The sequence below is a fragment of the Myzus persicae genome, unplaced genomic scaffold (genome assembly GCF_001856785.1).
Source record: "Myzus persicae strain clone G006 unplaced genomic scaffold, MPER_G0061.0, whole genome shotgun sequence".
NCBI lineage: Eukaryota > Metazoa > Arthropoda > Insecta > Hemiptera > Aphididae > Myzus > Myzus persicae.
Genome location: NW_019100581.1, coordinates 892,003 through 905,766, shown reverse-complemented (window position 1 = coordinate 905,766; position 13,764 = coordinate 892,003). Strand labels below are relative to the sequence as shown.

Genomic DNA, 13,764 nt, shown 5'->3' with positions numbered 1-13,764 from the left:
CTTGTACCTTTAATTGATTTGCAAACACGTGGTGTCATATTATTATAATACTCGTATGTTGTACATTGTTATGTTTAAATATAAAGTAACAGCAACACAAGAAAGACGTATGACGAAAGGCACGATACATTTTCATTTATTTTCCTTTTTTTAAAACGCCCATGTAACGATGACCATGATTTATACTCGTTGAGAAAAAATCCCTCTCGAAACCCGACAGCGCGTCTAAAAATAAATCGTCGAAATTAAGGACGCTGTATACGCAGGCGGTTAAAGTAAAAAAATAAATATCGTTTATTCATCTGTCTCACCTACCACGGGCAACCACGTTCCCCGCTGACGCCACTGCTCTGCACAGGGTCCATTACGGGGACCGCGCTAGCGTACTTACAACCAGTGAAAACCTATAATATAATAAAAATATTAATGGAGGTCATTTTTCCCGGGCGCTAAGTGCCGGGCGCGCCGTGAAGAACATCGACAGGCACTCGGCCTCTGTCCGCGGGGGGTGGGCTTTTCCTCGAAGAGAGTGAGAGAGAAAAAAAAATACATAGAAAGAGAAATCTACCAGCTCGACCGCCTCCGCCACACATCGGCGACGACGACGACGGGTACGGGGCGGCGAGAACCTTCATTCGCCGTTTTTTCGTTCATTTATCGTCGGCAAAAATAATGATTGTTTTCCCGTTACCACGAAATCATTTTTCCGAGAAAAAACGATGGGAATAACACGTTGTTGTTGATAAATCTCTCGCCGTAATCAATTCGCGCGACCTGTTGCGATAAATTTGCCACACTGACGAAGACGGTAAATTAACGCTACTTCGGAGGGGGTGCCCGAACGCCGTCAGCTCCTGCAGCACCAGCACACCATTCATTTTGTACAACGTGAGTGCACATATAGGTACATCGTATAGGTGTATATAATATACATATATATATAACTATAGGCATATAAATCTGGATTTTATATACATTTATCGCGTAACGGAAGGTGGAAAACGAACAATTATTATTGATATTCGGCAATTTGTCGGTTTTGAAATTCCGTAAAAATCTAAATTATCGGAGTTTGTTCCTGTAGACGTCTTACGAGAAACAATAAACTCGATCTGAAGCTCACTCAAGCAGTCTTTAAAGCAGTTGAAAGTTTTAAATTATAGATGTCGTCATATTTTTTTTTTATACATCAAACAGTTAAGAATTTATTGTGGATCATATTATGTGATATCATAGAACCTATAAAATATTATTATATATTCACATAAAATATCCATATATTACAATATATTCCTTTAATTTCACGATGTTTCAATTATTGAATTTCATTATATTTGTGCACTTTCGCGTACCCTCGTCATTGATAGTATATACATGCATTTCATTGTGTATTGGTAATAAATTGTGAAACAATGATTTCGAAGGTCTCTATATTTTCTGTTCATCTTATCGAGGAGTACATCGTTGAAAATCGAAATGAGTGACACAGATATATTCGTAGCAATCGCCAATAATTTGACATTACTCGTACTTTAAACTGTTAATTTATTCCCAGCGAGGCGTTGTACAATGAGCCCTGCAAGTAAGATAATAATTTAGTAAGACATAAATAGAAAACGATTTATTGCATCGGGTAGCCTAATCACACGTGTATAATAATAATTAAGTAATAATTAAGTACATAAACTTATATTTTATTTAATGTATCAGCTTCAATACTGTTATCACAAGTTATATTATAGATTAGTACCTCCTACATAGTATCAAGATTACATTAATTGTTAGGACTTGAACGTTTTTAGTTTTGTAGATTATCATAAAATTATATATAAAAAGTAAAAACATGTATTTACAGTGACCTCTATTTTTCAAGAAAATGCACCCAAGATATTTTTTAAAAATTTAAACGCGTTTTTAAATTTTTAAATCTATACAATATATTGTGCATGCTGTGTTTCCTGTACGGCAGTTGTGCCCACTAAAGTATGGTGCTGACACTATGTACCTTGACACCAACCGTGAAGTTCACACCACCATACAATACCTGCACAGTGCACACCCAAAGAAAAAATATGTGCCTATTATTAATATTTATTTTATCTAGATAAAAAATAGCTCTATTCTGTCGTTATTTTTCTCGGTTAAATTGAACTTGCGAAGGGCGTGGTCGCTTGCAATCAACCCTGTACGACAATAATACGACATCCGTCAAAAAGGAACAAAAAACGGTTAAAACAATTTTGAAACGAAAAATATAATATAATAATATAGCAATAATATACATATATAGCTGGTGTTGCAGAGTCCGGTCATTTCGTCACGATTGACGTTCCCACGAGTCATTTGCCGGAAGAAATCCGTAAGGCAAGACCGATGGCAGTGAAACTTAGCACGTTCCCACGAGTGGTTGCATTGTATGTGTTTGAATAAATGTTCAGAATTGCACGGTGCACTACCAGTTACCATACACTACAACACAAGAATCCGATGAAGTCGAAAAACGCCTTCTTCCGGTAGACTTCCGCGGATTCCAGCAGTGACCTGCACCGGAAGGCCTTTGTACATCCTGTTGGCGTAGCTGTGGCAATTCCTGAGTGGGGGACATGTAATAATCATAATAATAATAGTACAGCAGTAGTAATAATAATAGTAATGAATAGGATAAAAAAATTGTATTCATTGTATTCTATATAGGGTGCATTTGTTTCGTACGGTTTTCTCATGACTAAGCGCCGTTTATATTCATTAAATAATAGCGCACAATGTACTACAAAAGATTTGATTTTTCGATTTGACATATAATGCGTACGCGATGACGTACCTATACCAATACTCTGTTGCAGGTAATGGGTTTAAAATGTGAAAATGAAAAGAAATAATGAGGAATATCGTTAAATCTGTCCGTTTGGTTATTTGCATATAGGTTAAACTCGATCAGACGACATCACCTAATATTATTGCCGAGATTAACGATGAGGTGTCTGACGGCATATTTTGTTGAAAATCAATTCGTTTAGTTGTGTGATAAAAATGCATAAAAAAAAAAAAAAACGTGCGACGGACCAATGACGATAATTTATAAGAAATACTAGCCCATGGCTACGCCGAGCAATACGTAGGTATATAATATAACAACAACACACGTTTTACTGTCACTGTCCCACGTTCCTTAATTGAATATTGTAATGTACCACATCAAATATAATAATAGTAATAATAAAATAAAAAGTCTAGTACTACACAAAAGGGGGGAATCGTGTATTGTCGGTGGAATACTTATGATATAGCTAGGTACCTTAAACCTTATTATACAATTTATATTGTATGCAGTCGCATATGTACCGGTGATATTAAATTATTATTGTACACATATATAGGTACTTCTTCTTGTTTTGCAGCCACCGCATCATTACGGGCGTTACGGTAAAAATCATTACGGAACTGAATAATTTACTGTTATAAAAACACGCGTAACCCAATTATAATATTATTGTACTGTGAATGATATACGCGTTACAATAATAATATAATATGCAGATGGGTACGGACTTCGACGTTGCAATATAACGACGTGGTAGCGGCAGGACGCGTGCAGCGAATAATGATCTGCTAAAAAAAGAGTCGACAGAGTGCACAATAATATCGTGACATATAATCTAGATAGACTCCCCTAAAACAATATAATATAATACAATCAGATAATAGGTAGTTAATAGCATTGCATTAGTATTATTGGTTCTGATCCGGTCGCATACGATATCGTAATGTCTGTGCTCAAATCACGAGCGTGTTTGGCAATTGAAAATTCGTCTTCAACTGTTACTTCAGGTGCGTTATGTATACATAGGTAATATAATATATACGTCAACGGTGCACCAGTGGTCGAGTTTAAAAAAAAAATCGCGTAAAAACTGTCGATGTTTGCGTTGAAAGGAAAAACAAACATTGTCGAGAATGCATGTGTAGTATAATTATGTGTACCTACACATGTATATCGTACATGTTTGTATTTAACTAATCAATTTTGTACAAACAATTGTTTTTCAGGACCGATTAAAACAAAAATGGCTGTATGCATGTCTGACACGATAACACTTAAATGTTTTAAGTAGCATCAAAGTTAGTGAACATATAATAGTTAACTACTGCATCGATTGAAATACAACAGAAAAACATGATAATATATAATATCAACTATACCTAGGTACAGGATGCTTTTACAATAAATGTAATCAATGCGATAAATACTTACTCGGGCGAGTAGCCAAACAAAGAGATTTTTGTTGTACAAAATGCAATTATATTCTAAAAACAATGGTACTCCAATTTTTATTTTAAAAATAATGACTACAATTTAAAAATGTATATTCCTTATTTCGTTTTTCTGCAGTCATCGTACTAAATTATCTGTCTCGCATGGTTTTCGCAACATATTTATAGTCCATAATAGGTGCCATTATGGTGAAAAATTATGTGACCCGTCATTTAATTACTCGATGGCATAATATATCCAGCCATTGTTGGTATAGATAGTTAAGCATGTAACAAAACATGTTATTTACAGGTATTATCAAGTACAAACTATGACAAAACTATGGTAGTGGCTACTGTGTAATTAGTACTTACAATTGTACGGGGTTTTTTGGAAATTTCTTTTTTGCCCCACTTATTCAACGTGTACCTATGATGTGTATTCTATTTCAATGGCGAATTTCGTTGCAGAAACACCCTGTATCCAATGCGGTCATTTGATGATTGAAATGTACACAACTTTATCTACAACGACAAACAAACAATGTCATAAATTATTGGAATCTTGGATTAGGAGAGCTCTTTCAGAAATAAAGCGAAGCCACTAAAATGTCAAAAACAATCGTTTGTAAATAATATTGGTAAAAAAAAAATAACATAACAGATAACCACACAATAATTATTATTCGTACACGAATGTGAAGTAGACAAATTATTATTTGAAATATAGATAAAAAATGACATATTCTATATTATCTTCCCACTCTACTTGTTTAAACATTATGTAACAGCAATCAGTAGGTACACAACTTTCTTGGTTTTGACTTAGCGGAAGGACATTTAAAACAATATATTCAAATAAATTACTGTGTTTATCTGGATATTAATTTAAGGTATAATAGAGTTATAAAAATAATAAATTAAAATCCGGACATGATATAGTTGAGATCAGGCGTACTCGTCTCGCTCCACTCAGATAGACTCAGAATAATGGTGTGCTGTGAAATAAAACATTTGAAAAAAAATAAATCATTAAATTCGAAAAATGAATTCTGTGTGGAGTTCAATAAATTACAACCACGTTTGCCAAAATGTTTTCAGAATGGTTTTTCATTAAGGCTGTAGTGAAACTATTGAAAATAATCTATTCGATGCACAATTTTTACTTGAACATATTATATATACCTGAAGGTTTTATTTTTTACATTTTAATAATAGTCAATGAACATATTGAAAGTTATATTAATAATTTCATTTCAAACACGAACAATTCCAAATAAATATACACCAATAGGTAGTATAACAAAAACGTTGGTTACGTTTTTTAGTTTGTATATTTTACATAATACATATTATAAGGTAGTGTTTTTAAATATATAATCAATACTTAAACACATTTTTAGTCAGGCATATTTAGGCACATAATGCGTGAATAATATTCTATTTAATCTGAATTTTATTTCAAATGTTATAAACTTATAAATTATAATCAAGTAGTATGACAATTTTACCACGGACATTTTTGATTTTGGACAATTTTACCTAGATTTGTTTTCACATTGACTCAACGCCTGAGGCTTAGGGTTGCAAAAAACTGATTTCTTATCGTAATTTTCATATCCAATGAACAAAAAAATAATAGATAAACAATCAGTTTATGTATAAGTCAAACTCCTACTTAAAGTAAAATAAAAATAATCAATAATTTATCAAACATACAAAATCTAACTCACAATTACTCGCTTCATCAACTTACCATATATTATTATACCCAATATTATGAATTAAAATTAGAAGAAATTATGTAGAAAAATCTCTGGAAATCACAATAAAGCCAAAAATGTTTGTAATATTTTGCAAACAAATGTAACAATATTATAACTTACTGTACCTACTACTAACATCACAATTGTATATGTATAAGTGACTACCTACAAGCATTGTATGTAGAGTATATTTTAATTAAATAGGTACCTATTTATAGTTACACTACCGCTATATAGTGGCTATAATTTAGGTCGAAAACCCTCTTCTGTCGACGAGTTCCTTTGCTAGTTCGTCAAATGGATAGGTAGGTAGGCACTAAACATGTAATGTAGACAATGTTATTTTATCAATTACTTGGTTCACTTAAAATTATTGTATGCCTATTCGTATGCTGACATGATTAAATAAATATAACGTAACACATATTCGTTATATCGATATTTAATAATAATGATTGTACCTACTTCATATCAGTTATTGATTTTAGGTATTATATTTTAAAATTTCATACTTATCACTAATTTCATTTTCATATAAATAATGAATATTTGTAATATAAGTGTTATTTTTCATTTTGCATTAGATATATTATAATTTCTTGAACATATCAATGCATTACACTAAGTTGTTTGATTAATTTACAGTGGTCTTCGGCCGAAATTAATATTATTATTAACTAGCACTTTTTAGTTTTTTTAGGAAATATTTTATTCTTCGTAAGTACTTCAATTAATATCAAATTCTAATTATTGTATTTCATACACATTGCCGCATTAGATAATTTTAAACATACAAAAGCTTGCTTTAATAATATAAAAGAATAATACTCTATTAATAGTTCACTAAGTTAAATTATAAGTTTTAAAAAAATCAATTAAGTTATAAGTAAACTATAAGTAGGTACGAATAAGGATAATAATCATATTATGAATTTTTTTAAGTTCTACTTCTATTCACTAGAAGTGTTTCACTGTTTTCCATTACAGTGTCCGAAACAAGAATTTATTGTGGTAGTTATGGAATCTAATTTATGAAGTATACAATATTTCTTGTCAAAATTGATTTATATACCTAGTTCCGTTAAACTTTTATAAAAAAAAAAAATTTTAAAAATTAAAGAAGCGTATTATATATTTTTCGTTTTTTCTTTATAATAATTTATTTAAGAATATGATAGGTATAATGTTTAATAATTTTCATTTGATTAACTGTTATGTTAATCATTAACTAAAAATATTATCCAAATGTCAGTTAAGACATAAGAAAGCAAAAAAATAATTAAATTTATAAAACACAAGTCATTGTGGGCGTATTAATTTCTGTATACCTGTTCTAGTTAAATAATTTATGATCACAGAAACTTGAAACTTTTAAGAAAATACAATTTAATATTTTATAATTGTTTTTGTTTTTAAATGAGAAATTGTAAAATTTAATTTACAATTTTAAAATGTTGATGTATTATTTTCTGAGTTTTATTTTAATTTAATTTAAAAACTGTTATATTAAGGAATATGCTATAATTTATAATGTTTTATATCCACAAGTAATTAGATTTTATGCATTTTCATTTATTAAAAAAAATAATTATAATATTCATGTAAAACAATACAATAAGTATGTAAGTGTGTAATAGTGTTAATTAAGTTGCAAGTCATGAACATTACCGAAGGTGTTGACTCTTTCCAGATTTTGACCTTAAATAAATTATTGATGCAAACGAAATTATATAAAAAAATTGAATTATTTCTGATCTCAGGCAACACTTAAACTGCAATTAAAAAAAAAAAAAAAAACATTTCCAATAACTGTAATATTCTAAAAAAAAATATAAATTTTAGGCATTTGTGTGGATTGTCTAGTTGAAAAACGTTATAACAATATAAAAAGGTCTTTATTGTTTTAGATCAATATTACACAAAATGACGAAATTATATACTTGCTGGATAATATTATCCGTGGCATTAACGTCCGCTATACACGGAGAAGAAGAAATACTTTTTCCAGTAACAAAGCCGAATGACGATTGGTGGTCAAATACAATAATATATCAAGTACTTCCGAGATCGTTCAAAGACAGTGACAATGATGGAATCGGTGATTTAAAAGGTACACACTATTGTTAATCATAATAAACTGTTCGACATTCTAAAATACAAAAATTATTAAGCATTATCATACCAAATGTCATAAAGGAATCACTGAAGAATTGGATCACTTTGTCGATCTCGGTATAGAAATCGTATGGATAAATCCAATATTTAAATCACCCATGTATGACATGGGATATGACGTAGAAAACTATACTGCGATTGATCCTATGTTTGGAAGTATGGCAGATTTCGAAGAATTATTATCGGAAATGAACAAGCGAGGTACCTTCCTGTCTATTTCAATATAAAAATACTAAGCAGAAACTCAGTACTGTAATAGAAAAAAAATATTTTTATTTTTAGGTTTAAAACTCATAATAGATTTTGTACCAAATCATTCGAGTAGTCAGTGTGAATGGTTTTTAAAGTCGATAGAAAAACAAGACAAATATGATGAATATTATGTGTGGCGTAATGCCTCAAATCAAGACCAACTCAGTAATTTAACAATCACACCAAAACCTCCAAATAATTGGGTAATTAATGATGCATTTATTATATTGGCCATTCAGTTGAATAAAATTGTATACAAACCAAAACTAAATACAAATAGTTAATTCTTATATATTTGATGAGTGGAGCAGTGGACTATACATTTTACTGGGCAATAATTTAATCATATCAAAAAAAAAATATAAAATAAAAAATAATATTCAATTTGCCTGATTTTTACTAAAATAGTCTATTTAAAATTTGATGAAATTTATAATAATAGTAAAAGTATATGTTTCTATTTTAAAGTATGGTAGGTAGTTATTTTTCCAACAAATAATGGTAGCATAAAATTCTAAAACTGATGCTCGTGTCTTCAGTTTTAAAAAAAAGTTCTTAGTGTTCAAAATAATGGAAATAATAATATAAGCCAAAATACTTTTAAAAAAAAAATCAGTTTACCTATATTCCTAAGTGGTAACCTCTATAATATGATAATAGTTAAGCAAATATGGCGGCCCTGCGTGGACATGGAATACTAAACGGAAACAATTCTATTTGCATCATTTTAGTGATAAGCAGCCGGATTTCAACTTTAGGAATCCCGAAGTTCATAAAGAAATATTGGTAAGTGTTCAATTCAATTATTTTAATCTATAGGTTATCTTACGTTTTGTATCGATTTAAAGAATATTATGGAATTTTGGATGGACAAAGGCGTAGCCGGTTTCCGATTTAACGCTGTCGGTAGATTATACGAGGACAAAGATTTTCGAGATGAACCAAAATCGGTTGGCAGAGAGGATTGGCCTATTTATTATTCTTTGGATCACATATACACACACGATCAACCTGAAGTCATCGATACGGTTATTGAATGGAGAAAATTCATGGACGATTATTCGAAAAGGAAGAATACATTCCCTAGGTAGTAATACGTACCTAATACCTATTACATTAAATTTAATGCCACAATGATTATTGATATAAAAATCCATAGTAAATAATGAAACAAATGTATGTACCAATGTAATCATAGGCACATAAGATTGTTTAAATTTTTAAGTATGTAAAAATAATCTAATGAGTTAATATTATTTTTATATTTTCGTTATATTATACTTGTATAATATGGATAGGCTTTTAGCTGCAGAAGCACATCACCATGTCTGTGTATTTTCATTGAGAGATTATTACGGATATGAAAATAATCTCGGGGCTCAAATTCCATTTAATTATCATTTACTGATTCAAGTACGCAAGGACGATTTAGTATATTCAGTGGATAGAGCAATTAAATTCTGGTTTGAAGTGATGCCGGCAAACAACACACCAAACTGGGTGGTAAGAACTTTTTTAGATCTGGTGATTAAAAATAAAAATCGAATAGGCAGCTAAAAGACTTAGAAAAAGATTTAATTTTTTTCGTTGGTATTTGCATTAATGGTCACAGTAAAAATCGAATACAGCGACTATTCTATTGTTTTTTTTTTTTATATAATAATATTTGTTTAGATGGAAACCCTAGACACCGATAGGATATCATCGAAATATGGATCGGAAATGGTTCAAGTATTTACAGCACTAAAATTGTCGCTTCCTGGTATTGATGTGACATATTACGGGAGTGAAATAGGCATGGAAAATGTGTATGTGAGATCTGATCAAATACAAGATTCGTATGATTCTGGTGGTCAGAGGAATATCGAAAGCAGAGATTTCGCAAGGAGTCCTATGCAATGGAATGATAGACCCAATGCAGGTGCGTAAACAATTTTTAAGGTAGCTTTAATGATTTGTATTGTGCGAAAGTCCATTCTTATAATTTGATATAATATTTAAAAAAAATTATCAAACACAGAAAAACTCATGTGTTATGATTCCTATACATAGTATACCTACGTAAGGAAGGCGATGGGAAACAAAAATCAATTTACATATAATGCGCACTATAATTTATTACGTTTTGCAAAATACTTGACCAAATGTGTCTTGTCAATTTTAGAAATATCAATTGAAACTAATTATTACATTATTCCTAAAAAATAAAATCCAAATAATTTCTAACAGCTATACAATATTACCGATAATAAACGATAATCAAATCAGTAGATTTTACAAAAATATTGTTCCAATTGATTTTTTCTACAATGTTTATAAAAATGTACAAACTTTGACATTTGAATTAACATTATTAATTAATTTGTTGTAAAAGTTATAATAATGGTACGGTAATATTAGATGATAACTAGTCTAGTACAGTCTAGTCTATAACATCTGAAACTTAAGACGAAAAGTCAGATTAAAATGAAGTAATGAATAAACTTTTTTCTAAAAATTCATTCTGCAATCCTTCGAAAATGTTTTTTCGTGGGTTATACAACTTATGAATTAATTTTATAATCATACTTAATTTATTGAATATCTTTAAGGATTTACTGAAGCAAAAAGGCCATGGTTACCTGTAAATCCAAATTATTACAAAATAAACGTCGAAGAACAGAAAAAAATATCTACCAGCAATTACAACTTTTACAAACAAATGTCTCAACTCCGAAGAACTGATACTTTGAAGTATGGCGATCTCGAATCGTTCAATATAACCGATTCGATATACATTATCAAAAGGTCATTCCCTGTCAAATAAAATAATCTCATCAATGTAATTTTCATTATTCTCAAACTGTCAAACTTTATTTGGTTTTTAGATCGTTGCCCGGACACGAAACGTATCTGGTCGTAATGAACTTTGGAAGTGAGACCGAGACAGTCGTCTTGTCTACAATTATGAGCAGCCTAAAAAAAAAATTGCACGTCTATTTAGGCAGCGAAAATTCAGCATACAGCCGAAGGTATTATCTGCAGTATTAGAGTATTATTATTATTTAAATTATAATTTATCCATACATTTCGTTCAAAATATTAATATTGTTTAAGTACAGTCAATACACGCATTTTGAAATGACAGACGTAATTTAGGATATTATTTGATTTATTTCAGTGATACCGTGTCCACGATTTCCATCGTTGACAAACCGTTGCACCTTCGACCACAATCGGTAGTCGTGTTGACCGATAATTTAGTCAACGTCGATACGTTCAAGAATAATGCGATCAGTTACAAGCAGTATAACTCTTCATACATTAGTCTCCTGTGTGTCTTATTACTGGCTGGATATTATGTTTGAATACTTGATTAATCGAATACATTAATAACTTACACAACGAAACTTAAGAAAAAAAAAAAAAATGTATTATATTTGTAAAAAAAATGTTATCTATCCCGACCAACCAATTGCACCATGTTTATATTTGTGATACTGGATTACATTTTCAAAATTCAAAAACACTACGACGTGCTGGTACCAATGAGTTAAACAATGTACTTTTGTGTTATAAATTCAATACGCCTACACAAGTGTATACCCTCATGTCCAATGAAATAATAAGTTAAGTAGGTAGGTTATTGTTGGTATTATATTGGCCATTAGGTATTACGTGTTTTACTGTCACCAAAGTATTTAGGTAGTTTGTAACACTTTTTTATTTTTACATAATAATACAATTACACATACATACTTTATTTTGTGAAAAATTTGCCAAAAACAAATACAATAAACTTTGTGTCTTCTAGCTCAAATATCTATTAAATAAAAACTTTAAATAAATTGAGATTGTATATACTTTATTCTGAAGACTTAATTTAAGCATAATGACTACGTAGAAAAATTGATAAAATAATGTGTCCAATAAATTACATTTAAATACCTATTAAATATTAAATTTATTAAAATTGTTTATTAGCCAAATAAAGATGAAAGTATTAAACTATACATTAAAAAAAAAAATTAAAAAATTGTAATCAGTTTTAAATTTGGTTGAATTATTATTTATTACAATTCATTACACTAGCATATTATTTTGGGTGTACCTGTTAGAAGTAGCGAGCAATAATGGAGGGGAGGGAGGAGGAATAAAGTAGAAGCACCAATTACATTTATTTTTTAAAACAACACTTTAAAATCATACAGACGTAATGTAGTGAATACATAAAATACCTATTTATAATAACACAAACAATTGAAACTAGAACAACGTTGACACTTATTTAAATAAAACTAATAATAGTTCACACCAAAAAACTTGTTCAGAACGTTTCGGTTAGTGCATAGTAAATATGATTTTATTAAATATTATCAAAATCCTTAAGAGAATCCTTTTTACCATATTGTTTTTAAAACTAGAGATAATTTACCTATTATACAATATAAAGGTAAGATTATTTTTTCTAGGGCATCTCAAAAGATGTTGTTGATATTTTAATATTTTAATTACGAATGAGCATTTTAAAATTACCATCAATTCAAAATTATAAAATATCAAGAAAGATTGCAAGATGCCGTATAGAGAATGAATAATAATCTCACATTTAGTTAATTCACTCTAATAATAATAAAAAAAAAATTTATCAAAATGAATTATTGTGACCTCAAAATGTGCTATGTTCTACTTTTGTAAGACTGAGATAACACATGCGGGTGTGTCTATTGATGTACAAACGTAATACGATTAATACATTTGTATGCACGAGGGGCTTGATATATTAAAATATTACAAGTTTTAGAAAGGTCAATTTTTTTAAAATTATACATTTGTATCATTACATAGCCGTGGTTAAATATATAAAATAATTTTGATGCATACAATTAGTACTAAGAACCTACAAAATATATGAGTTTTTATATGTTCAAAAAATGCTTAGAAAAACGTAAATGTTATATTATTATATTAGTTAATGTTTGAGAATAGGTACTTACATATTATTATATAAATATATATTATTATAAGCCTACCGTAAAATTTTTTTAATTTGATTGTAACAATTGCAATATTACACTTTCAGTTAAATCGTTTCAAAAAATTATAACGGAATAGTTATTGATTGAAATGATATTATCATGTATCGGCATTATAATAATAAATTATTCACTCCGAATGAATGAGTTTTGAGACGTTTTGAAATATCGCGTTAGAGAACTGTTTTGGTGCCGATAGGTACCGTAAAGAAAGTGAACATTTAGCTTTAGTCAAATAACTAAAAAAAATTGTATACCGTTCGATAGGTACATATTATACCTACCTACGGGTTCTCGTTATTTAC

At 29.7% G+C, this 13,764-nt stretch overlaps 1 protein-coding gene and 1 long non-coding RNA gene across 2 annotated transcripts; one reads left to right on the top strand and one right to left on the bottom strand.

Annotated features, from left to right (window-relative positions):
• Window positions 1-320: 320 nt before the first annotated feature.
• On the bottom strand, window positions 321-13,764 carry LOC111034718. The gene is made up of 3 exons (XR_002604575.1): window positions 13,457-13,764; window positions 2,283-4,776; window positions 321-1,576 (listed from the first exon to the last, which is right to left on the bottom strand). It is a non-coding gene; the product is annotated as an uncharacterized LOC111034718 (long non-coding RNA).
• Window positions 6,588-12,008, top strand: LOC111034710 (maltase A3-like). Its single transcript, XM_022316045.1, has 11 exons — window positions 6,588-6,734; window positions 7,925-8,127; window positions 8,214-8,393; window positions 8,475-8,647; window positions 9,105-9,230; window positions 9,293-9,531; window positions 9,743-9,947; window positions 10,119-10,365; window positions 11,036-11,231; window positions 11,312-11,455; window positions 11,605-12,008. The coding sequence occupies exons 2-11, from the start codon at window positions 7,941-7,943 to the stop codon at window positions 11,789-11,791; spliced, it is 1,884 nt and encodes a 627-aa protein (XP_022171737.1). The 5' UTR covers window positions 6,588-6,734; window positions 7,925-7,940; the 3' UTR covers window positions 11,792-12,008.

Coding starts and splice junctions, on each gene's coding strand:
- LOC111034710 (XM_022316045.1), top strand. CDS start 7,941: ATGACGAAATTATATACTTGCTGGATAATATTATCCGTGGCATTAACG. Junction 9,231..9,292: donor AAGTTCATAAAGAAATATTG/GTAAGTGTTCAA, acceptor ATCGATTTAAAG/AATATTATGGAATTTTGGAT. Junction 11,456..11,604: donor AATTCAGCATACAGCCGAAG/GTATTATCTGCA, acceptor GATTTATTTCAG/TGATACCGTGTCCACGATTT.